This window comes from Penicillium longicatenatum, assembly GCF_028827895.1.
Source record: "Penicillium longicatenatum strain IBT 33135 chromosome Unknown contig_6_segment0_segment0, whole genome shotgun sequence".
NCBI classification, from domain to species: Eukaryota; Fungi; Ascomycota; class Eurotiomycetes; order Eurotiales; family Aspergillaceae; genus Penicillium; species Penicillium longicatenatum.
Window position 1 is genome coordinate 3,270,255 of NW_026643123.1, and position 27,065 is coordinate 3,297,319.

A 27,065-nucleotide genomic window follows, 5' to 3' on the forward strand; every position below is an offset into this window, starting at 1 on the left:
CATCCAATCATCGCCAACACAAACGAAATCGTGGGGAAACGGCCTGAACAATCCGCCTTGCAGAGGTCAAGCTTCACGTTTAAGCCTTGTTGTTCCCGTGGCGTGGGTGAGCAACCTTATTCAATGTTTCCTTCACCTTCGCCATGGCACCGTGCTTTTTGTCGCTTCCGCTTCCGTTAGATGCTTTGTCATTGCTGTTGTGGCTCTTTGAAGATGGGTCACCTAGGCCAATGAGACATGTTAGCCATCGAGCATACTACGATTGAGTAGCAACTGGAATGGATAATGTAAACATACTATCCCCACTGGATCTAGACTCAGCTGGCTTTTTCTGCTTGATCTTTTCCTCTTTCTCGAACTGCTCTGCAGGCTTGGGCGCCGGTCCTTGTGGACCCTTCAGTGCCTCCTCGCTGACTTCCTTGTTGTGTGGTGGAGCAGGGAGCTCCTTGTTGTTTTCGCCCGTGTTTTTGCTCTCATCGGTGTTACTCTCGTCAGTCTTATTGTCAGTGGTATTTTTCTCGGTGGTATTGCTTTCAGCAGTGTCTTGTTCTTGATTTCCTAGTCCTTGGTCCTTGGGGACTGCGCTCTTCTCTGTACTTCGCTGCTCTGGGGCTTGAGATTGAATGAACTTTGGCATGGACAATTCGCTGGTGCCAGATCCAGATCCACCAGCGACAGCGCTAGAGCTGTTGTCTGCCAAGACGGGCTCAGCTTTGTTCAAAGGTGTGCCGCCAAGTTTGGGTTCTTGTGGAGCAGTGTTGCCATCTGATTTGGGAGCATCGGGTTGTTCTACATGGGGTTAATGCCAGTCTTGCTTCTCGTGATGGACAGCTGGCAGACTATACACTTACCATCACGGTTTCCAGCATCATAAGGGTCATTGCCGACTCCTTTTCCCTGCACACCCGACACGGGCTCATCGCCGTGTGCGACATCTTGGGACTCCTGATTCTCGCCCCACAGTGCAGTGGAGGCCGCAGTGACATATCGGTTGACGGTATCCATTTTTGGGGGGAAGTATAGGATGTAGCGTAGTAATGAAAAGATATTATGACGGTCGGAGGTGCTTCAAGAGAAAAAAGCGGTTATCAATGGGTAGGGGAAAGTTTGGTGGAAAGCGTAAGTTGAAATTGATTGAAAGGTACGCATGTGGCAGGGCGTCTTAAGCTATATCTGCTACCATGTAATCCACTACGTCAGTGGAGCCCAGGATGAACAAAATGGACACGATGGTTGCTCAAGTATAATTGGACCGAGCTCAGCTAAATTGGATCTGAATGGATACAGCGATCGACGGATGTCATCATCTGACGTCACGTCACGTGGGCTTGGCTAATAATCAATAGGACAGAAAAAAGCCACCAGAAGAGTAGAAAATAAGGAAATAATAGATGAAACAATAAGGCTCAGCTCCGTACACCGTAATCATGTTTCTTTCACAGGTTTTGAGGTGTCTGCGTCACCTTTTGTGTTGGCACTGAGCGGCTGACTGGGATCATAGCCAATGCTCTTGACGATTCCCAGCCCTTTCGTTTTACCTTCTCGAAAGAGTACACGATCGCCGGGGGCCAGAAACTCGGGCCGCTGAATAAACCGAAAGGCGACAAGAGCACGATCACCCGTTCGAATGAAAGGGCGGTCAATGTCAATGACCGAACATGTCTGGCTGACCGCTCCGACGTGTAACATGGCCTGGTACTTGGGTTTAATGGTAGTCGCGTGGGACAAGATCAACACTAAAGCTATGTCAGTAGATATTCACAAGATTCCCGATCTAGCATTTTACCTTCAGCAACGAACTCCCGGTAAACTTTAGGGGGTTGGTCCATCTTCTTCAAAACGACCATACCCTTACGCACTTCCTTACGGCGCACACGCTTCAGCGCAAAGGATCCTGACTGGCCTGCGAAGCAAGCATTGACTGGTATCCTTTTACGTTCAATGGTCTTAATGGCAGTTGTAGTGAACTGGCCTAGGGAGTCAGGTCCCACCACTACCGAGTCACCAGCGTGAATCACACCAGACTTGACAACACCGGAGACCACAGTGCCCACGTGTGGGACAGAGAATGTGTCGTTTATCAAGAACTCAAAGGGCCCATCCTGGTCATAGTGACCCCGGTGGGGGAGGATATTCAGGAAGGTTCGGACGAGGTCCAGGTTCTCGCCAGTCACATTGGAGACTTGGAAGATAGGGCAAATCCGCTGACTGACAAACTGACCCGCCGTATTGATGGTCTCCTCCATGTCCTTGACGAAAATGGGGATTTTGCGCGCCCCGGGCGATTTGAGAATCTTCGAAAGTTGAGACAGAGTCTCCTGGAGGATCTGGGGCGGGCAAATGTCAATCTTAGTGATGATGACCATGACGGGCACATTGAGTGCAAGGGCTATGCCCAGGTGTTCACGACTCATTCCAATTAGGCCATTATTCGCGGCGACCATCAGCAAACAGTAGTTGGGGCTGCTGCTCAGCATACCAAAAACGGTAGTTCGCAGGTACCGCTCGTGACCCGCAAGGTCAGAGAAGGAGATCACCTTGGCGGACTTTTTCCCTATTTCTTCCCAGGACAGTTTTCGACCCTGCGAGTTTGCGACAATCTCGCCGTGACTGTCAAATCCCATGATCTCCAACCCGACAGAGCTAGTTCGTCCACTCTCAATCTCATGCTTGTGGCGGAAGAGGTTGAGTCGTGCACGACCACGACCATCATCGAGGCTGCCTTTGACCAGCACGCCAAGCATGGTACTCTTTCCTGCATCGACATTACCCACCACGGCCATCCGAATTTCCGCCATATCCTCTATGTTGACCGCATGCTGGCGGATAAGCACCTTACCCCACACATCCTTGGATCGCTCTCCCTTCGCCGGGCACTCCTGAGGGCCGCCAACATTGTAGGTAAGAAGTATTCGGCAGTGAGCAGGAATAGTTTCGGCCGCTTCGCGCAGCCGCTGTAGAGCAATTTCCCATTGAGGAAGGTCGAAGCCCATTGAATCACCGCCATCTTCAAGGCCAAGGTCGAAAATAGTCTCGCCAAGACCTTCGTCAGTGCGCGCTTGTAGTATCCCAGCTAGCAGCTGTAGACTATTCTCAGTATCCTCGCCCGTCCCCAGGAGAAGCTCCTTCAACTTGACGGTGCGGGGGGCGTCAGAAAGGCAGAGTTGGTCCAGAATATCTAGTTCTGCATGATCTTCCAGACTAGGCGCCACGCTTCCTGTCTCATAGCCACTGTCGCTGGGGACAGCGACAGCTGAGCGGTGCGATTGCTGCTTTTCGGCATACTCGGCGAACTCGCTGAGGGCCTAGGACATATAGACAGATAAGTGGGAGTAACCGCAGAAATATAACGGGTTAACATACGATTTCGCCTCGTTTCCGCTCTTCGGGATTTGATTTCGTATGTACTGGCATGTTTGGGTGGAAAGGTTTCCTGGACGGAGGAACCTCTGGGGTAGTGACGTTGCGGTCGGGGATGGATATCAAAGTGGGACCTGTTGGCCTCTGCTCTGGCGCGCGTTTCAGACTTGTATTCGAGGGATCATTGCTTGACTGTCCTTAATAAACTAAGAACAGTGAATGCGATTTTTAATTGGTAAGGTGTATGAAGATTGTGAAGGGGGAAGAAGGTGCCCGGGGCGATCGGGGCCATCTTTATCGATAACCATAGCTGTCCGGAATCGAGTCACCCGCTTTGAGTCATCACTACACTCCCCGCCATCACCTGCTCAAAGTGATGACCACGCATAAGTCTATGCTCTAGGCTAGAAACAGATAGAAGTTATTGTGACTAACAGTGGAGTTCCATTAGTGGGGGGCCTACAGTCTTGCGGCTTGGTTACAGATTACGGTAGATCAGGAAATGGTGTCAAAAGGGTCATAAACCAACTTTCATGGGGTCTCGTATCTATTCAGCCCGTGGATGGTATCTCAGTGTCTCATTGTCCAATCCTCCCAGGTCCTCCGCTCGCCAGACGCCTGTTTCTCTATCGATTCGTGGGCCGATCAGGCCTGGGGGGAGATCAAAACGACGGAATCACCTATAGCAGAATTAGGAAGATGACTCGGGGAGAATGAATAGCCGAAATGACTCACCTCGTACGAAAAGCATCTCTTCTTGCTTCTTGATTGTCTATTCAGGATATTCCTAGTCAGCGTTTTGGTCCCTCAACATGGACACACAATGCCTACCCGTGTGGTCTCCTCTTCGTTATCGTCCTCCTCTACCACGTAGATTGTTTCCTCCACATCGCCAAGAACCAGGTTGCAATGGCTATCGTATGCCTAACGAGTCGTCATAATCAGCTGAGGGGTCGTATGAGTGCGGGAGCGGGTGGGCTCACGTGGAGGCGGCCCTTGAGTTCACGGTCACCGCGCAACTTCACGAAGACAATTTCGTCCAGAGACAAACGAACAAGATCCAAGGGCTCTGAGACAGAGGCGCCTGCATCCTCGTTATCGGCCATGGTAGAATTGAAGGGTGGGGTGGATTTCCTTGTCTTCAGCTTGATCGCGGGCGGAAACAGAATTGGAGAGCTTTGTCCGCTGCCTAATCAGGTTTAGCGCATGGCAGGCTAATGCTGAGTCATTCAGGTTTTACCCCGGACTTTTTGAAGTGTTTGTCTCTGTGTGATTTTCTGGAGAAAAAATGGGGAAAAGAATGGAGTGCAACTGCATTTAAGTTTCGTCACTCCACTTGAACCATCCGAAGTATATATGAAAGTAAGCTTGGATTCTCATAACAAGTCACTCTAGACTTTTAAAGACCTGGACATGGGTCTATATCCGTAGCAACTGTGTTATTAGCATAACCCCGGTCGCTTCTACTTCTGCAGAGGTCTGAGCACCACTCAACTGCTGTGATGAAACGCTACTGCAGAAGTACTGTGTACCCCTCTCTTTCATCCGGGGTCGAAGCGCTAGCCCCAGCTCGTATTATGTAGCTTTCCTTTCACGTTCTCTTTGTCCTTTCTTCTCCCTTTTCCATCACATCTATGTTGCTTTTTATCTTCCAATGATGAGGAGAATCAGCTTCTCCAGGGAGAGATTCTCCTCTTGCTGGCTCTTGTCCCCAAGAGTTTCGGTGCCTGGTTCCTGCACTTCCACGCATCTTCGGTCCCCTAATCTCACCGGGCGCACGAGACCACTCTCATCCGTGACTCCAGGCTCTTCAACATTGAACAGTTCTCATTTGAGGCGAAAACGAGACCATGCGCAGCTTACTTCGATTAAGGCACTCAATACCAGCAGTCTACAACTAGAATCCCCCGTCTACGAAGTGGATCAAGTACAAGAAGAACCGATCGCAAATGCTCTTCCAACATGGAACTCTCCAAAGGAAGAAGCAGAATACGCAGAGAGATTCTATCGCGTCATTGAGAACGGTCAACCCAACCAAGTGATGGCGAGTTTGACAGACCCACGGTCGGCGGGGCTGGTTGGGTCATTACCCCAGATCGTGTTTATTGAGTCGCTCCACCGGCTGTCACCCGCCCATTTTGTGGAGCCCTTCCGAGACCTCCACCACCCCTTGCATGCCTGGTCCTCCTTGCTGAACGGCGTCAAACGTGCGGAAGAAGTCTTTGATGAAATGGTCCAAAACCTATTTTTGATCACTCGGAATCGGACTTCTCAGGGTCTTGCATTGGAATTGGCGGAATATACCCATCTCTTGGACTGTGCGCGAGCAATGGGCAACGGTCCACTAGCGGATGATCTATGGGAATCAATGAGACGAGACAGGGTTATTCCGGATGGGACCTGCTACAATCACTACATGGAAGCGAAGGTGTGGGATCACTGCTATACCGGTGAGGAGGCTTATCATTTGCGAATCCTAGCCAAGCCTTACAAAAAGCGACGGATGGCGGAACCCAACAGTGGCTGGCGGGGTTACGGCACAGCAAAATACAGTATCCGAAGGCCCGTGCTGCAACTCTTTCGAGAGATGACGGACTATGGACATATACCTGATGAGCGCACCTATATCAACGTGATGCTTGCATCAGCTCGGACGGGCCACGGTCCTGGTTTCCGGCATGTTTTGCAAACAGTGTGGAACGTTGATATCGACGCTATCAAAGAGACAGATGATCTGTCTCAGCTACCGCCTCCCACACCCTACGAACCATGGTCCGCATTATATCCGACCGAGAGCCTTCTTTTCGCAGTCGCCCATGCCTTGGGCACAAATAATGATATCACCGGTGCACTCAAGACAGTTCAGTTCATCTCTTCGTCATACAATATCCCTATCCCCGCAAAGACGTGGCATGAACTATTCGAAAGGGCGTACGTTCTGTGCAGAGTCCGAGCCCCTGAAAACCGGTACGAAGATGCCAATAATGTCGGTAAAGTGTCGGCAGACCTGGTACGATCAATATTCACGACCATGACCTCTGAACCCTACAATGTCACGCCAACTATGCAAATGTGGCGATTCATGATAAATATCAGCATTGACTGCGGCAGCTTGGAAGAATGCAAGTCGTATTTGCAGCACGCGTATGACCTGCTGTCTAAAACCAGACACAGGCAGCAAGAGAAACGGACAGTTATCATGAGGCTTCTCAAACCAGTGCTGGAAAGAGCAAATCGGCAGGTCAAAAGGAAAGAAATTACTTCGCCAGATGAATCGATTTTTCAGGACCCTTTGCTCGCCGAAGCGATCAATTCTTATAATATCACCCGACTAGAAGTCTACCAGCAAGCCTACATCCTACAACGTATTCTATTCGTCACAGTTCGAGTCCCTAACTGGCAGGACACAATGGATGAGGATTGGTGCTTAAGAGAGCGACCAAAGATGATCGAAGAGTGGCGCGATTTCCTCCCCAGTCGAATGCGAATCTTCTACGATCCTAAATGCGGCACGGTCGACTTCCTGGGTCCCAAAGGCTTCAAAGACCGAGATTGGCATGTGGACCAGCATCTGGCGCCTGCGCGACGAGACCCAAATCATAAGAAACTGTTCTTTCGTCCGGACCACCAATTCTGGGGCGAAGCTGCAAAATGGAAGGATATGTTGCTTCGATATCCTTGGTTGGATAAAAGCATGAAGCCGCTGAATACCTTATTCACGTTTCAAATGCCTCTCTCGAAAGAGTTTGAGGAAAATCTTGCAAATTTCCGTGAATCATGGGTGGATTATCCCGATGATCATCCGTTGTCCACAACGAATAACCCTAATGGTGGATTCTATGGCCGCCTTGCCGCATTAGACATGTTGAAGCCCAGCAAGCGAGGTGTGTATCTGCTGGACGAATCGTCCCGGGTTTAGGGCTTTATTTACAGGTCCAAAGTTGCTGTTTGGGAGTTGAACTTTTGTACTAGCGCTGCATCCATTTAATTTAGATACCCACGGAGTCTTTAGGCTCGGACATCTTCTGACAGCATGTTTGAGTATCACGAAATTGTACAATATTCGCAATTTTACATGGCCTTAAGGCCTGAATATATTGGATGATGTACAGCCATTAATCAACTATTGTCCAGAAAAGAATTCATATTCGAGAAAAAACAGCTGCATGAACGCAAAAAGTCGCAGCAAAAGAATCGCTCTTAGATTTTCTCTTTCTTCAAATCATTAACGGTCATATACCGCCCAATAGTAATCCATCCCCACCGGAACCAAACCATTTGGCTCTGATGGCACTTCACCATGGCCGCCTGGGCAGTCAGCCATTCCCCCACGGAACTAACAAAAAGTAACCTTGCCGGACCGGATCCGTCCTTCTTCACTCCACTCAATCTCGCTACGACATTGGAAAAGGCACCCTGGAGCATGGAAATCGGCGCATCAAGCACTCCGGCATATTTCCTGAACACCGAAAGGCTCGTCAAAGTATATAGCTCAACGGGAGACGCAAATCCGGGCTTCTCCTTCATGAGCAAGCGCAGGAAGTGTACAGCACCATAATACAGTGAGCGGTGGTTTATATGATTGCTGATTCCATGCTCGTCGAAGGTAAGGAGTACGTCGATGGTGGCAGTGGGAGCTTTCTTGGGGTCTGCCTTTTTGCTTCCGTTGAGAGAGGCAGCGAGTTCGGGTGCAAAGGCAAAAGCAAGGAGAGAGGAGACTTGATCGGCCGGCCAGTTTTTGGTCATGCTATCCGGGAAGCGAGTGGGGTCATCGACAATGAAGACGTCGGATTCATCGCGAAGGCCGAGCTGGAGGGCGCTTTTCTGAAGCTCTTTTTTGCGGGTTTCGCCGAGACCGTCGGCATCGCCTGTATCCGGAGGAGACTTATTAGCTTCTGATCTAGCTTCTCATGTAGTCCACTTCTCTGTTGAGACATTGATCTGGAAAACACGTCTCCCTATTCTCGGCGGGGGGTAGATGATGACGTACCAGTGCTGAGACAGAGAATCTTGAGATGGTTACCTAGCTCCGGCTTGGTGAGCGCCAGAACTGTCGGCGCAAAGAACATTGCCTCATCGTCAGGGTGTGCGATTAACAGACAGATGCGCTTGTTGTGGAGCCGTGGGAAGTTGCGCGTGAAGGGCGAAGATGATGTGGCCGAGAAGGTCCAGAAGAGGAAGACTGCCCCAATAGCTACCACCACTGAGACCCAATTGAGCGACGCCATGATGGTAAGCCGAGAGGAATGGGGGCTTGTTCAGGGTACTGATTGGACCCTTGAAGCCGTGGTGTGCCTATTCGTCACCCGCCTCTAGCTCGGCAGTTTTATGTTTTATTTCAGCGCCCTGAGCCTAGGTGGTGTGTGTTTGGTTCAACTTTGCCCACTGAAAGATCAAAGGTGATGATGCACAGCGGGATGCGGTAGGGGTCGGTTCGTTAAAAAAGTGGATCAAAGACTGCAGGAGCTCAAGACATGGCACAGTGGGGAACGGCAGTAGATTCCCGCAACATCCCACCTTATGTAGGGGCGAAGCTTCCGGGGTGAGCTTTCAACTGTATAGGATATAAATTTAGGGGTTGGTTAGACCCATGGTAGAGCAAGTGTTCACATTGAAAGAACACGGTGGCATGAAGCTGTCCCGAAAAAGGGGGAAGCTCAGAATTATGATTCTGCGGGTCGATCCCCCAGAATGGATCACGTGCGGTTCAGTGCAGTCTAAAGGACAGGCTCCAATCTTTCTCGGCCTCAATACTGATGTTATTGTTTTTCGACAGGATGTCTGCTTGTCTGAATAAGGGATTACGTTATCGAATTGCCAGTTTGGAAAATGATCACAGCCGTGGATGGCGTCTGTGGACATTCGAAGATATATATACCGGTAGTACCCACTCAGACCTTCCTGGCTATGAACTTAGACTTTGTTCACACAATTGCCTAAGAATAGACTTCTGAGTATGTACCTATGCGTCCCAAAGGCCCCAGCCATGGACGCCTGGACACGCGCAGCTCAGACCTGGTACCAATGGGTTGTCCTCTAAAGAAGACTGTCTCGCTATCCAGACCATGATTTGCCTTCGGATACCATTTAGACCAAGACCAGCACCCAAATGCCCATAGCTGGCTTCAATGTCGACGGGATCAACTAGAACATGCAAGGGGGGAATCTTCAAATCTAGCATAGAGTCAAAAATTCCTCAGTCTGACTTGACTGTTAGTCCGAATGGCTGATCGCCAATAGCCCCGGAGAACAGCATAGACGAATCGGGCTCATTGGCAGCCACCAGGGATCCAGTAAAAAAAACTGGCTCAAACGAATAAATCAAATTTCATTCTTAGACTTTTTAAGACTTGTTTTTTTTCTCGGAACGACGTGTCATACCTGCAATTGTACATTGCTTAGCTTTGGATCCCTGGTAGATAGGGAATGCCTAACGTTGGTGCCCAGATAATATGGCAGGGCCAAGGCCAATACGTTTCCCCGGGTCTCTTATTTCCCACTAGTATCAGTACCTGATTCAATACATGACGTCGAGTCATCATTCATCAAAAATCCTAGACAAGCTCCAAGATGCGGATCAAATCGTGGTGGCTCTCGACCATAGGAACGCATTCCATGTAGTTTCAACCCGAGTTCTCTTTGTCACAATGAATTGATAACAATGTTCGGTGTAGTAACATTGGAATAACGCCGAGTCCGATCTGTCCGACTTTTGACTCAGGGTCCTCTAGTCTGCTAGTAGAGAAATGGCACAATTGAGCGCCTCATTTCATTGGATTCATACACTTGAGAAGTGATGAAAAGCACATTATTCAAGGTTGGGAATCAAGTGCAACGAGAGCGATTTTGTCCATAACCTTTTGGACGTCGGCAGGTGACAGTTAGCAATTCTCAGATTGACATTTAATCTATCAACGTTCAAGTATTTCAAACGGTGGCTTCATGTGCTACGCATTTTAAACAGGCTAATTGCTCATACGATCATTTGTTCCTTGGTGTTCTTGTTGCCGAAGAACCGGAATTGACTCATATAGACCGTAGTCGTATAAGGCTGACCACCAAGGTCTCGGCGATCATCAAAAAATCTTGGAATGATGTGATCGGATTTTCATGTATTCCCCCCTCAATTCCTTTGTGATCGAAAACATAAGAAAAACCAAAATCTCCACCCGGTACACCGATACTTGCACTCGGGCCGGTCAACGACTCAGAATAAAAACAGAAAAACAAAACTCTGCGAGTTTCCCGTCCGTCATCGGGGCTCTCCGAAACGAAGCGGAGTGGCCCCATGTGGATTATGGAAGACAGACGGACGTCCGTACGGGACCATTGTAATAAACACATCCACCATCTCCTGAAACGGACTCTAGAACCAAGGAAGAAAAGTCTTGGTAAGAGAATCACCGCCAGTAGGTTAAGCATCACGTTGCCCCGGGCCGAGTATAAAGTTCAAAGTGTGGATATTTCCCGGGAAAACAGAAAATTTCTGCGCGACTCCCGCTTCTGGTGGTGGGGCGGAGGGAGTTTTCCGTGGCATCTAGAAAATTTCGATTGACTAGAGGACGAGCCAAATACACTAAGCTAGAGAACCACGGAAAGATGATGCCATGGGCCTGACGTTTAGGGGGGCGGTGAACAACATGAGGATTGCTTAGACAACGTAAGCGAGATGTCGGTGGCTTTTACCTACGTAGGGACATGTAGATGATCCTGATCGAATAAGCAAAACTTAAAAGGGAAAAGCAATTGAGAACCTTGGAAGTAACGACATGTGTCAAGTATGGGAAAGCAATTAGCCAACAAGGCTGTGTCAACATTAAAGCCACGGAGGGGTTCTCCGAGATCGACCCGAATCAGGAAGCTCAACGGAGCGCGTATCCACGGCATGCCATGTCGCGCCTTTTCCATTGGCGACTTGCTTAACCCGATCTACCATAGTCTATTGGCCCATCCTGAAATAAATGAAACTATTCAATTCAATGAGATGATGTAAACCGCCCGACGTCGTACAACCCACTCCGGTCACCTTAAACCGGCTACTCTACGCGGTACCCGCATAGGAAAGCGTCTAAACGGGAAATGGGTCCCCCATGCTGGTCTGGAGCCATGGATCGACATGGTTGAAGGGGGGATACCGCCAAGGAGGGGGCCACGCGGGCGAGCGCGACCCCAATTTCCTTGTTGGATCATCAAAAGTACCTTTGTGTGTAGCATTCGGGTCTTAGAAGAGCTCATGGCGTGATCAGATCCTCACCGCATGGTAGACGTGCTCCGCGGAGAGAGTGAGTCAAGGACGCTCGAGCCCCAAAAACGAGTTTATTCACGACTACGTAGGACTTGCATGGACATGGTCCAGGTGCAGCTGCAGGTGATATGAACCTGATACATCCGTGCTCTCAGCTTAGTAGGAGGTACCTGAGGTGTGCTGGTTCTGTAGGTGTCAGGGATCGTGGGAGCAAACTGTTAGGTAATTAGTGCGGACAGGAGGGTTCTTGATTCGCCAGAAGCCCCTGATGGAGAGCACAGAGCACATCTTGACAGTTGGGCTAGACTTTCTATGGAGATCATAAGCTCTACAATATATTCTTCATTCCACAGCTACCACTCTCCTTTGCCATGTGTTCATGGAAGCGACAAGTGCCCCGCAAAATCAGTAGTAGTTGCGGGGTATGAGGATGCAAATTTGCAGAATGGACTAATCCCAAAACGGTGGCAGAAGGGAGAAACGAAGCCGGCGAAGAAAAAAAAAAAAAGTAAAAAAAAAATCATCGAAGTCGAGTGGATCAGGGTCTTGCACGCGTTTGTCTGCCTCAAAGCGGAAAAGCGGGAGCATCGTGATCTGCCTCTGATCCGTACGGTATGGTATTGCAGCCCGTTCCGTTCTGTCATCGATTGTCGACATGCCATGGCGCCACGTGATGATACCAGCTGACTTTTCTGTAGTCAAAGTGTATAATTAGTACCTTTGTAGTCGTCAAACGTGGATACTACGTATGCCCTAAGAAGAATGGAAGGCGACTGAAACGAAGGAAGGTAGGTTTGCCTCGGCGACTTGGAACGCCGAACCTAGCCTTTCAGTAGCTTAGTACGCATCGACGGAGTAAACTACCCTCTAGTCTAGCCCACCGGACATTTGCTCAGCTGATCGGTCAAAGCCTCCGGGAACAAGTTTGCTTGATAATCATCCGGGGAAGTATGCGTGGCGCCTATAGACCATTCCAAGGCCAAAGTTTGAAAGTGGCCGAATCGTGAGGTGTACCCCGCCGACCACATGCGAGGATGGACCGACCATAGTGCCCGAAACAAAGGCGACGGAGTTGTACCTGTACGGAGTACCAAAGACCTAAAACCTTAGGCCGGCTACTTAGCCGACCGTGAGTCATTTACGCACGGCCATTCCCTCCCAAAATGATGCTCACATTCCCCCTATGTGGGGAAATCGACAGGATATGGAAGACGATCCCGATCCTTGCCCAGTCGAGATCATCTTGGTTTATGGCCCCCGGCACCAGATCCGACAGCCCGTGAGAGTAGATGGCGCAACATGATTCATCAGAAATCGATGACGAGGATCATGAATGCCCTTATTATAAATCTAGATAATCTACGTCAGTCATGGTTCCAGACTTCACTAATATTAGATTGAAGACCAGAAACAATTAATAGATTTAGTGACCAGAAACAAACAGAGTAGGAAGAAAACCATGGTGGGGGGGGAAAGCGGTAAAGAAAGTGAAAGAATGAAAGAGGTGCGTAACAGAAGCGTATGTGTACGGTACAGACCCACAATGACGCTTTTCCACGCCCCACTCTGTCGCATCCTTTTTTGCAGTTTTTGAGCAATTTTTTTTCAATTTTTGGCAAAAAAGATCCACAATTTTCAGTGGCCAGGCGCCGCCAGCCAATCAGCATCCACCGTGCCTGGCTCGCCGCATAGACGATGTAAGTGGGAACTAGAAAATTTCTTAGTTTCAATGCGCTTTTCCACGGATTCGGTGGTCTATTAGGCTCAAGCACATGATCTTTTCAATTCAGGTTCAAATAGACACGGGTTCCCACTGGTCACTTCCTTCTTTCCATATACTTGGAACTCCTAGTTATGTTTTGGATTGACCTGTCGCAATTATATCAACACCGCACTGCTTCCTGATCTGCAACTGACAGCTATCCAACCCCCACCAAATATTTGACACCCCCCTCGACTCACTCCATAAAAAAACCTTCACCATTCATACCTCCCCCAAAATGCCGGGCCGTCTGATCCCCAACTTTGTTCGGGGCTCTGGCTCTTTGCATTCGTCGGTTTCGTCGACTCCCATTCACTCCAACTCCTCTTCTACCACCTCTGTCAATGAGATTCACCATGGCCACAAGAAGCCTGCACATGGCACACCGGATCGTGCTCGCTCTCCGGAACGTCGTCTGTCCTTCCACATGGATCACTTGATTCACCCCCACCGAGATCACAGCAAAGAGAAGCGCCGGAGTATGGGAAAGTCGGCGCGGTCCAAGGAGCGCCATGGAAAGGAGGAACTGGCCCCGCCATCGGCCAAGATGGAGGTCCTGGTGGAATCACCCCCCTTGGTCTGCTATGGAACTCCCGCCACTTCGACCGGTGCCTTATTCTCCGGCCGCCTGCGCCTTGCCATCACCGAAGCGATTGGCCATGTCACTCTGACCCAATTTGACGCTCAGCTCATCTCCAAGACCACTACCAAGAAGCCGGTTTCAAATCACTGCGCGAACTGTGGAACACGAACCGAGGAGCTGAACAAGTGGAACTTTCTTACCGAGGACCTTTCCCTTAACGCTGGTACTCACGACTTCCCCTTCAGCTACCTGTTCCCCGGACATGTTCCTGCTTCTTGCAATGGCTCGCTGGGTCAGATCGAGTACTACCTGCTGGCCCATGCCAAGAGCACCACTGGCGAGGAATTCAACGTCAAGCTGCCCCTGAACGTTCGCCGCGCTCTGATTCCCGGCAATGACAAGTCGTCTATCCGGATTTTCCCTCCTACCAATCTCACCGGCCGAATCGTGCTACCTTCTGTGGTTCACCCCATCGGTCAATTCCCCGTCGAGATGACCTTGAGTGGTGTAGTGGATAAGGGCGACGAGACTCAGACCCGCTGGCGTTTACGCAAGATGATGTGGCGTATTGAGGAGCACCAGAAGATTGTGTCCACAGCCTGCCAGAAGCACACTCACAAGATTGGTGGCGAGGGCAAGGGTGTTCTCCACCAGGAGACTCGCATCATCGGCCACAACGAAGAGAAGAGCGGCTGGAAGACAGACTTTGACACCGCTGGCGGTGAAATTGGCATGCAATTCGAAGCCAGCATCAACCCGACAACCAACCCGGTCTGCGACATGGAGGCTCCTGGTGGCCTGGAAGTCAAGCACAACCTTGTCATCGAGCTCATCGTGGCCGAGGAGTTCTGCCCCAACCGCAACACTCGTCTTATCACCCCGACTGGTGCCGCTCGTGTTCTCCGCATGCAGTTTAACCTCAACGTTACCGAGCGCAGTGGCCTGGGTATTAGCTGGGACGAGGAGATGCCTCCTGTCTACGAGGATGTTCCCGCCAGCCCACCCGGCTACTTCAAACTCGATGATAACCGCAGTGTTATCGAGGACTACCATGGATCACCGCTCCCGCTGCCTGACTACGAGGACCTGGAGCGACTAGACTCCCTGCGCCTGGACAGTGACTCTACGCACTCCTCCAACCAGTCTACTCGTGGCCATGTGCGGTTCACATTAGATGACCTCACCACCGACAACTCCCCAGGTCCCTCTGCTCCTGCCTCTCGGGCTCCATCAATCGCTCCGTCGATTGATTCCTCCCGCCAATAATCCAAACCGCGGCCTCAATTCATCGTTCTCTCCGTCATGACGTTACGATCTCAACGACCCCCCCCCCCCAAAAAGACATTACCAGTTTCAGTTTTTTTTTTTTTCAACATTATTCTATCACGATAATCACTTCTCGGAGGATAACGATTCGCAATGAACGTCCAATACCCACATTTCTTATTCAGCTACGTTGATGAGACTCAACGAAACTCAATGGTCTCATGGAGGCAAGAAAAAAACACAATCGGATTACAGAAAAGACATTTGGCCCTTGATCGCATTTCCTTAGCTGGGCGGACGGGCTTCGTTCCAACTGCATGATACCCAATACCTTTCGCTTCTGTGAACAAATCTTCTTTACATTCTCCTGTTATTATTCCCCATCTGTTTAGACTTGCTTTTTATGGTTCGGCTGTCATCGATTCTCAACTCTATGTCTTAATGCAATGACTCAAAGTCTACCAAAATCCTCTTCTCATTCCATCTTCACTGTAAACACGTAAACACTTGACATCTAGACTTGCCCATAACATTGCGTCATGTCACACTCATCAGTCCCACCGTGATGCCCCACTCGCCGTTTCAAAGGAAATCCGAATGCTTCTAGACCCTCCACTTCGGCACCGGATGTCCGGATCATGGAGTCAATACATTGGTCTAGCCGACGCAGCCTTCGAAAGTCCCACCAGAAGCAGCTCCACTAAGTAATGCATTGTATTATTGGCAAGTGGCTCCTGTGGCTGGGCTTACTGTAGGGCGCTGTAGTACGCAAGGGGTGGCTTGGGTATTGGATCCCAGCTAAAGAAATAAGCAGACCAATCGGATCGCTGGATCTTCCGAAGCCTCATCGCTTATGCAGGCACGTACCTAGATCCCAAGGGCTTGTCCGTGGATCGATATCACACCCGATGAACTGGTGCCTTCACGGCAGCGGAACGGGGTAGTAGATTCCCGGGCTGCAAGGGAGCACACGTTGCCACTACTGTAAACGAACAAATCTAGAACATTTATCTCGATTTTCGAGACATGTACAATATTGGATGACTCCTTCGTCCCCACTTTTTGTACTTTGTGACATTTTCCATCGTTGTTCTTGTTCCACTTTCTATCGTCGATGGCGGAGGATCGGGATCGGGATGCATGTCCACATTCTATACTCATCCCTTGTTGTGATGAGCTGAGAGAATAGGGGTATGTTGGGGTTATGGAGGATGCCCACTGAGAAAGATCCTGTATAGCGATAATATTCAGACTGGGTACTCGTCTATGAACTATTAACAAAGGAAAGGGGGGAAAAGACGACCATCACAGCTCCGCCTCATCAATATCATACACCAAATGTCTTTGCTTCATCCCCTTCTTGTCCAGACCAAAAGCCCAGGCAATATTCATCATTGTATGGAACTTCAGCTCCTTCAACCACAAACCTGTCGGCGTGCTCTTCTTCCTCATCTCCGCGTTGTCCGCAGCCATTTGGAAGATCTCGTTCACCCTAGGTCGTCGAATGTGATCATACTTCTCAAAAACCTCCTCGATAGATCTCTCCGGATCCGCAAGTAACCGCGCAAGCAAAAACACATCCTCCAATGCCATGGAAACACCCTGCCCAGCATGCGGCGACATAGCATGAGCAGCATCACCCACAAGCACGCAACGTCCCCTTGACCAGCGTCCGCCGAGCGGCAGCCGATAAACAGGATAAAAGTTCACAGCAGAGGTAGCGTGCGTCAACTCTCGAAGCGCATTGGCCCAGTCTCCCTGTGCATGTTCAAGTGTACTGAGAAGCTGCTCCTTGAACCCATCCACCTCCTCCTTCCCATGTATCTCCCACCCATCCCGACTATCCCCAGACTCGGGAAGCGGAAGCCACTTTGAGAAAAACATAAATATCTCTTCCTTACCCGGCAAACAAGGATTCACCGCCAACATCCCCTCCTCCGTTAGCGTGCCCTCAAGCCCATTAATCAGCTCCGTAGACTTGGACGACAAAGCAGAACTGGGAATAAGAGCCCCGAGCCCCGAGAGACCAGAGTAGACAGGCTCATGTTTCGGGTCGACGTAGGAGCGTCGAACGAACGAGTGAATCCCATCGCACCCAAGCAATATATCAGCCTCATCGACACTTCCATCTTCAAACGTTACCCTCACCCCAGCTTTCGATCCCGATCCACCTGCCTCTTCAAAATTCTCGGTCTTGACCAATCTTTTCCCAAAATGGATGTTGATACCGGCTCTTTCCACCTCCTTCTTCAGTATCTCCACGATATCGGTTCGTTTGATACGTAGGTACCCGAAGCCCGTCTTCTCACGTGCCCAGCCTACCATATCTACGGAACCGACATCATGGCCCTGAAGTGAGTGCAACGTCAAGTCTGTGCCGCTATATCCGTGGGCTGCAAATGCATCATAGACGCCCAGTCTGCTTAGAAGGCGTAAGCCGTTGGGCTGGATTCCAATTGCGCCACCGAGTGTGGTGGGTTGGGGCCGCAGCTCGTAGATTGTGCAGGTAATGTTTGTTTGTTGTTGAAGGCGTAGGGCTGCTGCGAGGCCGGCGGGTCCGGCACCCATTATGATTGCCTGTCATGTCGTTGATGTCATGTCAGCCTTTGGGTTGCCTTGCTTATCGATGCGGGGGTTGGGTTTCAAGGCCGTTGGGGCTTACCTTGCGGGTCTTCTCAGTCATTTTCTCGGTTTTTAATTATTCGGGATTTAACTTTATTCTTTGTCCAAGGTTTGGATATTATTAAATTCACGTTTTTGGTGAGATGCTGAGGTTCATATACTTAATTTCATCGTGGTTGATCCGCGGGGTCTAACCGAGTTTGGAAGTTAGCACCGCGGGGCCGCGGCCTCGGGATCCCACTTTGTTGTGCAAGGTCTTCAGTGACGTCCTGCCTTACGCTCATTGGAGCTGAGGAGCTGACACCTGGCACTTGCATAATAAGGCGAAGCCACGAAGGCTGTACAACTTAGAGAAATACTATAAGTGCTATGTACGGCATGTGTGTTGAGGCTTATGTTCGGCCTGTTTGCAAAGCTTTTTCAGGCCTCTCTGCTAGGTGGCGCACAGAATATGTATGCAGAAAGCCGCGCCTCCGCAGCCACCTGGCTATCCATGGATATAATCTGACATCCGAGGGCCTACGAACCACTGGTCAACCTAAGCCCAGACCCCAGTAGCTATGTACGAGGGGTTTAAGACCGTATTTGTCAAGGTATGAATTGGTGAGTTATCAGCAACCAAACAAGTCCACGGGTAGTTTTCCTGTTGGGAATCGGGAACCTTGGAATGCTCCAAGCTTATTTTAATCACAAGGCCACAACCATGGAAGGTTAGAACTTTGAATTAACGGAGAATGGAAAGCAAAGATCACGAATTTTTCCCATCCCTGTAAATCCCTGTAAATACCTAGCTATCCCAATAATTTAGCAAGAATTCCGCAAGCGGAGAAATGTTGTTTTCATGGCTTTCTTCACAGAAACACAGCACCTGGCGAAGCAGAAGACCCACACTGATACATAATAGCCAACTCTCGCTCTAAGGTAAACAGATGACAGCATACATATCACTAACATTGAAAGTGATGTATTACAGCCTAATTGGGCATCAGGCTGAATTACTACTCTCACTTCCCTCCACCATATGCCACTTGAGCATGAATGGGTCGCATCAGGGCGGCAAAAGGCAACCAGACGGCATGATCTGCAAAAATGTGGTTGTTGCTTGACGTGAGAGTAGCTTCAAATGACCAAGAGTCAGTGATTTGCATTGCGCTATGTGAGAGTACATGTGCATATGTACCCGTGCACAGGTCTCTCTTGATTGCCTCGCTGCATGCCGGATAAATTAAGCGGCATGACAGTGAGCTAATGAGGAGAGGAGAGGAATTTTACGCTAAATTAGCTACATTTTGCTCGTGCATCAACGATGTGGATTTACAATACGATGGTGAAGGTCGTGATTCAAACGCAGGGGATGAGGGATTATTCACGTGGTATAAGTATTCATGGCAAGCAACATACCGCAGGAAAAAGACTTAGCTGTGAGAATAAGAAACACCTTGCTTCTAAGGAGACTTTTTTTGACGTGAATTCCTCCGAAACACGTTGCGGGCCGTCAAATAGACTCTTGAGTGTTAGGCTATTGGAAGCAGTTAGTCCCCAACGACCAATGAGCATTGAGTGGATCCGGACGATTTGGAATTCCATGCATGTATGGGGAATCACGTCTCACGCACAAGGCGACCAACGTGTGCTTGCCATTGTTTGTATTTGACCAAGAAACTCGTTTCCAAGAGGTCATAGCGCCCCCTGTGCAGATACGATTCCAAATCACCAGTCAAAGAACCAAAAATCATCCTTAATCATGCAACCACCCTTTTCCCTCCCCCCCCCCCTGAACCCTTCAAACACTTGCATTTTCTCCGGGATGAGGTTCAAAGGGGGAAAAGAGGGGAAAAAAAAACAAGGAACAAATGAGAAGAATGTTTCGGATGATGATATATTCAAGGTAACTATGACTCGAGATAAAATATTGTGCAATGCCCAATGAGAACGCCGATAAAACAGAGAGGATATATAACTAAAAAACACATAGAATGAACACCAAGCAAGAAAACGCCAACAACCTGGAAAATTCAAAATCTCCCCCTTGGGGCCGACATGGTGGGGGCCAGCGCGTCCGAAAAAAACGTTGGATACTCAAGAATCGAAAATCGGGCCAAACGCTGGGAAGCCTCGCGCTTCAAGCTCATGAACGATGCGCCCTGTCAGCACAGGGTTACTGATCACGCACACGGCTTCGGCGTCGAACTCCTTGAACTGGTGTGCAATGATTGGCACCATGTCGACACGACCGGTTTGGTCCGTGTCCAAAACGATGGGGTTCTCATCCATTTGGCGAACCAGATCTAGAACCCCCTGTCCATACGTTTTTAGCGGGGCGCGAGCCTGCCACATCACCCGCAGGGCGGGTCGGTTGTCATCGCCCAGGAACGACAGACAGGGGCCGATGCCCGAGCCTGTGGTTACAACGATGACCCGCTTGAAGACGCGCATGGCATATGCAAAGCCATAGATCAAAACGCCACGCTTCCAGAAGTGCGTTGGCGGTTCGTTGATAGTGGCAGCCGTCCAATCACCAGCCTTGGATACCAAGCAGGAGAAGCTAGGCCTCCCACGCGTTCCTAGCGGGGTGGGGTCAGGGAAAGTGGCAAACCCATGCCAGTCACGCAGGGGGTGCTTGGACAACTGGGTTCCCTTGCCAAAGGTCGTGGTTGTGTGGTCGAAGTGTAACCGAACGGCGTGAGAAGAGAGCTTCTCAGCCCGCACCGGGACCTTGCGGAGCATGAGCCAAGGTTGAATGATCGCCACAATGGTCACGATCAAGAACCAGAAGGCAGGCAGGGTGATGAGAAAATAGCCGAGGGGCTGATTCTGGGCCGAGCTGATTTCATGCGCGAACAGCATCAGCAGCACTAGGAACAGGGCCACGACCAGCCACCCGGAGAAACGGTGGATCAGTTCGAAATAATCATGGAACTTTGTGCGGAACGTGGGATGCGAGACAACGGTGATCGCCAACAGAAGCACGAGAATGATATAAGCCACGGCAACGGGGGCGGCTGAAATGCTGACAGCCGATGCGCTAGTCGGAGATGGCGTCCAATACTGGTGTGACATGACACCAACGAACCCAACGTACCACACTAGAGCAGCTACTCCGCACCCGCTGTGAACGCCACCATAGTGGTACACCTGTGCGGCCAATCGGCGCAACGGAGATGGGGCAGACCGAGGCATCGAGCACACCAGGTAGAAGATGCTGTTGACGACTAGTGGCTGTCGGGCCAGCCCGCATGCGAGCAAGTTGGCGGCCGTTGCGTTGACCAGGGCAATCAGCTTGCGGTCTGCAAGCATGACCGCCACAAAAACGCCTACATTTGCGAGAAAGACAAGGGTGAAGAGTCGTCGATAGATTGTGAGGAGGGCAAAGCGCAAGCCGGCTAACGGCTTCTTTTGGGGTAGCGGCGTTTGAGCCTCCAAGTCAACCTGGTCATGACCTGAGTCGGTTGAGACCGAGCCCATCTCCTTGGACAGGTACTTCTCAAGGTCTGCTTCTCCATTGGTGAGGGTTACCTCGCTGGATGTGGGAGAAGAATAGGACTCCATCCTGACCAAGGCAGGCTCAGGCTTGGATATAATGGTCTTCTCTGATATCGACATGATTCTTATATTTTAGAATCAATGACGATATTTTCGGTCTATAAAAGAGCAGGCTAGGATGTTTCAAAAGAGGACCGAAATGAAACGAACGAGGAAGTTGGCAACTTGACCAGGATGCTTGGTTCAAGGAATAATATTGGAGGCCGAACAATGGTCAATTTGAATGCCACCAAGAACCTTGAAAGGGAATGAAGGTACACAATTGGAGGGAGGGAGGGGGCAAGTCAGATACCCTTTCATACTTTGGCAGGGATCTTGTGCCTTTTGTGCGCTTAGCCCTATCCTACTGCGAGGGTGTGATCCTCTATTCTCGTCCCTCGCCAGTGGATTCCCAACCTGGAACCAAGTCGGGGTTGCCTATGGATCATCAATACTTTCGCTCGACTCTTTCCCTTTCGGTCCACAGCTGCTTTCATCACAAACCTGTTCCGGACGAATGGTACCATGATGGCGCCTTGGCATCATTTTACAATGGTTGTTTTATTTCTTGAATTATTGTTTTTCATTTTTTTCAATTTTTTAGCGTGCGTCTTTCCATGGGATTTACAGGATTACATCGGTGTTTGCTCTCCACCGCAGCCTAACATTGATCCAGTGTATGACACTATCATGGGCCCAGATCCCCGCCGAGTTAGGGCAAGGCTCACTAGCGGGATTCGACTTAACCTGAGGTGCCAATGAGCTTGCGACCTCCACCTCCTCTACCCTTACATTCAGCTGCCCCCGATGACGATCTATAGGGTTATCGCAGATGGGGTCATTATGGGGCTTCATGCGGTGTCAATGATAGCGTCGGAGGTGGACCACGCCTGAACACATTTATCTACACCTGACAGAGTGAAGACGGGATAGACGGGAAGGTCCGGAAGCCCGTCCCATTCCAGTAAGTACTCCCCTTCGTTCGCCTCGAGATGTAACCCAATCAAGAGTCGTACTCTCACGATCGTCGGCCAAAAAGCCTGGTCCACGAGCGCTATTCTCACGCCCTCGCTGCAGGTCGCCCTATAGAATCAATTTCTGATGGGGCTCTTAGGCGTTTGTTGCATGCAAGTTGGCCACGGAGATGATCGGTCAAGGGAACTGCATGGGGAACCCCAATATTGCTTAACTATGTCCGGATGTGAAACCTTCCACGACCCGGACGACTACTGAAGGGATCGGGGGAAGCTGGAGCGACGATCGACAACCAAGGCGGACAACAGCATACCAGATCACACGGTCTGAGACAATGCCTTTTCTGTTCCTGGAACGTGGTAGCGCTTCACATGCACCTTGAACGTCCATCTGCCGCAACCCCTCGCAGGAATGGGCTTAATTTTGCTTTTTTTCGCCTTGTCCAGCGACTGTCGATCGTCGATCATTGATTGTACAGCGGGGTGCGCCATGCAGTATTGTGGGAACCAAATCCTGAATTCCCAGGTGCCCAAATGCATGATGGCGCCCGATGGTCGGGGTGGGTCACCGACACCGCGGTCCTGGAAGGGCCTGCATTGCAGGATACATTGCAGCTGTGTGGCGCACGTTTTCTACTAGTCGATCTAGATCTCTGGAAGGGTGCTTTCTACATTCCGGCGAAGGGAGGTGGGGATCAATTTTGGATTTTATTTTATTTTATTTTTCTTTTGCATTTTCACCTACGCTTCGTCACACGGAAGGGGCTTCCCTTTCGATAGTGGGCCAATTTCCCCACTTCAGGTCAGATCAGGTTGTGAGGGGAAAGCGAAAAGTGGGATAGCGATATCGCTGACGAGCGTGAACCTTGGAAGAGATGTGGAACGGGAGGCGGTGACAGTTCCCTTGGTTCTGGGGGCTGTCACCGATGACATGACACCGGGTGGAGCCCTAAAATGGGAAAAGTTGGGAATCACCCAAAGATGTGAAGAGGAAAAAAAAGAAGGAAAAAAAAAGCCTGCATTAGCTGACCGGGGTTACAGCTGGCAGGTGTCTACTGCGAACGACTACATCATCGAACACACGGGACAAGCGTCGGCTCGGGCTGTCGGATGGTGGATGCGCATCCCCGTCCAGATCTGACGGAGTTCAGCTCGTGGGAAATGCAGATTCATGCATGACCAATAAGCTATTGTATCGGTGCAGCAAATTAGAGTGCGGGCAGTACATAAGCGCCACTCAAAATTGGGGATTAGGTTAAAGGGGACCCACGCACAGGTAAATCATTGACTCGCAGCAAACAAGAAAGGGAGAAGTTCGATCCCGATCTCGCCGATCCTTCTACCCCTTAGAGAGGATGGGCCGGCAAGGTATGTAACACAATAAATGAAAGTGCTCCGAGCTTGTGGCTTGTGGCTCAGCTGGCTTCTCAGGGAGACAAGGGAAGGGATAAGGGAAGTTACTAATGATAGACCCGCAGTGGTGCGCCACTAGTTTTAGCGCGAACCGGTTCGGTGGAGCCGAACGAATTCGATCCTCCTCGGTTCGAGTGCATCATCGACCATGACACATACATTTTAGGTCTAGTCCTTTTTTTTTTTCTTTTGATATATCGTACTTGGGTACTTTTGTCACTGTTGCCTGGGATGGCCTCCCTCCCCACGATCGGAGACATGATATCACATTCAATAAATTCAATCATGGGAATAGTTCAATGGATTGTCTCTCATCTGACGAAGGGAGTGAATTCCTTAGCGAAAGGAACCAAAAAGCTAAAATTACACTTTCCGTGCCTTTGGACTGTCAGTCCCAGTATCTTGGGTCCAAAGTCAAAGTGGGGCCTGATGACCTAAGCCTGTATTCCAAATATTCCAAATCAACGATTCATTCGATTCTCAAGGAAATCAAATTGTATACAATGTTTCTATATAACTTCCCCTTCCCTCCCTCGGGTCCCCTCTATATCCACCCTGACAGGAGCATCCAATCCCACATCTTCCTATATAACACCCTATTCCGCTCCTACGTGATTCCAACTTGCGTTCCAATCGACTTACTTTCTTTCCCCCTTTGATTTCAATCCAGCATGGGTTACTGGGGAGCTTCTGTGCCTACGGGCGTCATGGACCCTATGCTGAGCCAAGATATCTACACCGATCTCTTGACATTCACTTTCTGTGGCCCGAATCCATACAACCTAAACCAGCCAATCTTCATTGATGCCGAAGACCCTTCGCGGTCTTTCACAGGCAACCAATTCCGGCAATTAGTCCAGACCTTGATCGCGGGCTTCAAAGCGCATGGCGTGCAGAAGGGTGACTGTGTGCTACTTCATCTGGGGAACAGCGTAAGTAGCTCAGAATCGCAACCAGCCCAATTGAGAAACCCAACTGGCCTGCACCTCATCATCCAAGTACATTATTCGGAGATACTGACTCGGACTGCGTGACACAGATCTTATATCCCGCCCTCTTCTTCGGTATCATTGGTGCCGGTGGTGTGTACATGGGCTCCAACCCCCGCAGTCAAACCTCCGAATTCGAACATATAGTTTCCCTGGCCGAGCCCAAATTTATCTTCACAACTAGCGATGCGCTGCCAATGGTGCTGGAGGTGGGTGCCACCCGGGGCATCCGTCCGGAACAAGTCTGCGTGGTCGATGAGCGCTCAGTGGATCACTGCGCTCAGCTCTTCCTGTCGTACGAGATGGGTTACCTGGCGAAAGATGCCTTGGCCATGCGCACGCAGGATGCTGCATATCTCAATTTTCCTCGTTTGCTTTGCTACGGCGAAAGTGAGTGGATGATGTTCACCGATCCCATGGAGGCGCAGTCCACGCCTGCAGCCATGTTCTCGACTAGTGGAACAGGTGGCCTTCCCAAGGCTGCTATCCTGTTGCACCACGCCATTGTGTCGCACCACCGTTCTATACAATATGATGTGCCATTCCATGTGAGCAGACTCATGTCGCTACCTATGTTCCATCTGTTCGGCGCATTGTGGACACACATCTTCCCTGTGCGCTATGGCCACCCTGTTTTCGTATTGCCACGCTTCGAGATCAAATCATTCTTGACTTCGATCCACCGGTACCAGATCTCAGAGACGTATTTGGTGCCTGCAATCGTGAACTCAATCAACCGCTCTACTCTGCCCATTGCCAGCTACCTTTCGTCGCTGCGATATGTCGGTGTCGCCGGTGCGCCCATTGATGCGCAGACAATGGGCCAGTTCCAGAGCCTCCTCCACTCGCAAGCTTATGCTTGCCAATTGTGGGGTATGACCGAAGTCGGTGTGATCTTCCAAAACCGTTACGGTCAGCAAAACAACCACGGTAGCATCGGCACCCGTCTAGCCGGATACGAAGCACGCCTGGTCGATCCCGAAGGCAGAATCGTGCACAATGACGATCGAGCCGGTGAACTCTACGTTCGCGGGCCCGGCCTCCTCCAATCCTACAAGGGCCGCACCGACGCCAAGGAAGCCGGTGGTTGGTTCCGCACGGGCGACGTGGCATACGTGAAGCACGGCTACTATTTCATTGTCGGGCGAACAAAAGAGTTAATTAAAGTGCGAGGGTAAGACAGAACTGCATTTGCCGAACCCAAAATTGAATAAACTAACAATTCCCCACAGTTGGCAAGTAGCCCCCGCCGAGGTGGAGACCGTCCTCCTCCAACACCCAGGGATCACCGACGCCGCCGTCACTGGCGTAAACCTGCCGGATGGTAGCGGTGAAGTGCCCCGCGCCTTCGTAGTGCGCTCCCGAGACCCAGCCGTCAACCGACTCACAGCCGAAGAAGTGTACAAATTTGCCCGCGAAAAGTTGGCCAGCTACAAAGCCCTGGATGGCGGTGTGATCTTCGTCGAGGAGATCCCCCGCACGGCCAGCGGGAAGATCCAACGCTTCAAACTCTCCCAAATGAACACCTACCGACAGATGATTGCGAATTTGTTATCCCAATTTGGGGGGAACAGCGCCGCTCGTGCATTACCTACCAGCGCGGATGTTCCAGTCGGAATGGCACCGGAAGGCCGGGTTACCGTGTAAGACCAACACACATTAGCAGGCGTTCTTTGCTTTTTTGCCTTGAGTCTCATCTTTTGGGAAATTTTGCATGTTCATCTTATGTTCTAATTGTTGTTCTTATATCCTATAGGAAGGGGCGTTCTTTAGTTCATGGCGTCTTAAGCAGCTTTGGGTCTGCGGTCGATTCGATACGGTCTCGAGTGGTGGGTGTGGGATTACAAGCACAGGATCTATATCATCTGCGATCCCGGATGGGCAAACCCGGTTACAACAAATTACGGGCGCTATGTGTTTCTTTGGGGGTGTCGTTTTTTGGGTCTGCACTTTTGTTTCGTGGTCTTTTGTGGTTGCAATGGATTTGATGTTAAGTTTCTGTTCCAAAATTTTAATATATATAGCCATATATCACCTCGCACACTAGCGATGGCGGCACTAGTCTCGGATTCACGAAATATATGACATCATTCATCATCTCTCCTATTAAGCGAGGCCGTAGCATCTAGAGCGACCTTTCTTTCTGTAGTGCCACCGGAGGTGTCACACGGCACGACACTCCAAACCAGTTATCGAGGTCGATGTGGCGTAGAAACAAGCAAATATACTTCGCTATTGTGCGTCCGCCTGCATGGGCCCGTTGTTATTGCCACGAGATCTGCCGATCGGATTTGGGTCTCCTGTGAAGGCAGATCCCGCTTGAGTTTCT

The 27,065-nt window shown here is 50.3% G+C and overlaps 9 protein-coding genes across 9 annotated transcripts; 3 read left to right on the forward strand and 6 right to left on the reverse strand.

Moving 5' to 3' along the window:
• Positions 1-79: 79 nt before the first annotated feature.
• On the reverse strand, positions 80-1,005 carry N7484_009415 (uncharacterized protein; the record flags this gene model as incomplete). The annotated part of the gene is made up of 3 exons (XM_057119802.1): positions 80-222; positions 298-789; positions 852-1,005. 3 exons carry the CDS (start codon positions 1,003-1,005, stop codon positions 80-82), a joined length of 789 nt encoding a protein of 262 aa, XP_056969357.1.
• Positions 1,006-1,742: 737 nt separating this feature from the next.
• N7484_009416 (putative GTP binding protein (GTPBP1)) lies at positions 1,743-3,414 on the reverse strand (the record flags this gene model as incomplete). Its single annotated transcript, XM_057119803.1, has 2 exons — positions 1,743-3,305; positions 3,364-3,414. 2 exons carry the CDS (start codon positions 3,412-3,414, stop codon positions 1,743-1,745), a joined length of 1,614 nt encoding a protein of 537 aa, XP_056969358.1.
• A 591-nt stretch (positions 3,415-4,005) lies between these two features.
• On the reverse strand, positions 4,006-4,466 carry N7484_009417 (U4/U6-U5 snRNP complex subunit LSM3; the record flags this gene model as incomplete). Its single annotated transcript, XM_057119804.1, has 4 exons — positions 4,006-4,040; positions 4,096-4,132; positions 4,192-4,284; positions 4,344-4,466. The coding sequence occupies 4 exons, from the start codon at positions 4,464-4,466 to the stop codon at positions 4,006-4,008; spliced, it is 288 nt and encodes a 95-aa protein (XP_056969359.1).
• A 551-nt stretch (positions 4,467-5,017) lies between these two features.
• Positions 5,018-7,279, forward strand: N7484_009418 (uncharacterized protein; the record flags this gene model as incomplete). Its single annotated transcript, XM_057119805.1, has 1 exon — positions 5,018-7,279. One exon carries the CDS (start codon positions 5,018-5,020, stop codon positions 7,277-7,279), a length of 2,262 nt encoding a protein of 753 aa, XP_056969360.1.
• A 281-nt stretch (positions 7,280-7,560) lies between these two features.
• On the reverse strand, positions 7,561-8,588 carry N7484_009419 (PIG-L family deacetylase; the record flags this gene model as incomplete). Its single annotated transcript, XM_057119806.1, has 2 exons — positions 7,561-8,228; positions 8,351-8,588. 2 exons carry the CDS (start codon positions 8,586-8,588, stop codon positions 7,561-7,563), a joined length of 906 nt encoding a protein of 301 aa, XP_056969361.1.
• A 5,017-nt stretch (positions 8,589-13,605) lies between these two features.
• N7484_009420 (alpha-arrestin) lies at positions 13,606-15,216 on the forward strand (the record flags this gene model as incomplete). Its single annotated transcript, XM_057119807.1, has 1 exon — positions 13,606-15,216. One exon carries the CDS (start codon positions 13,606-13,608, stop codon positions 15,214-15,216), a length of 1,611 nt encoding a protein of 536 aa, XP_056969362.1.
• A 1,305-nt stretch (positions 15,217-16,521) lies between these two features.
• Positions 16,522-17,899, reverse strand: N7484_009421 (FAD-dependent oxidoreductase; the record flags this gene model as incomplete). The annotated part of the gene is made up of 2 exons (XM_057119808.1): positions 16,522-17,793; positions 17,879-17,899. The coding sequence occupies 2 exons, from the start codon at positions 17,897-17,899 to the stop codon at positions 16,522-16,524; spliced, it is 1,293 nt and encodes a 430-aa protein (XP_056969363.1).
• A 2,018-nt stretch (positions 17,900-19,917) lies between these two features.
• On the reverse strand, positions 19,918-21,387 carry N7484_009422 (integral membrane protein TmpA; the record flags this gene model as incomplete). The annotated part of the gene is made up of 1 exon (XM_057119809.1): positions 19,918-21,387. The coding sequence occupies one exon, from the start codon at positions 21,385-21,387 to the stop codon at positions 19,918-19,920; it is 1,470 nt and encodes a 489-aa protein (XP_056969364.1).
• Positions 21,388-24,418: 3,031 nt separating this feature from the next.
• afeA (adenylate-forming enzyme AfeA) lies at positions 24,419-26,383 on the forward strand (the record flags this gene model as incomplete). The annotated part of the gene is made up of 3 exons (XM_057119810.1): positions 24,419-24,679; positions 24,787-25,910; positions 25,969-26,383. The coding sequence occupies 3 exons, from the start codon at positions 24,419-24,421 to the stop codon at positions 26,381-26,383; spliced, it is 1,800 nt and encodes a 599-aa protein (XP_056969365.1).
• Between the last annotated feature and the right edge of the window lie 682 nt (positions 26,384-27,065).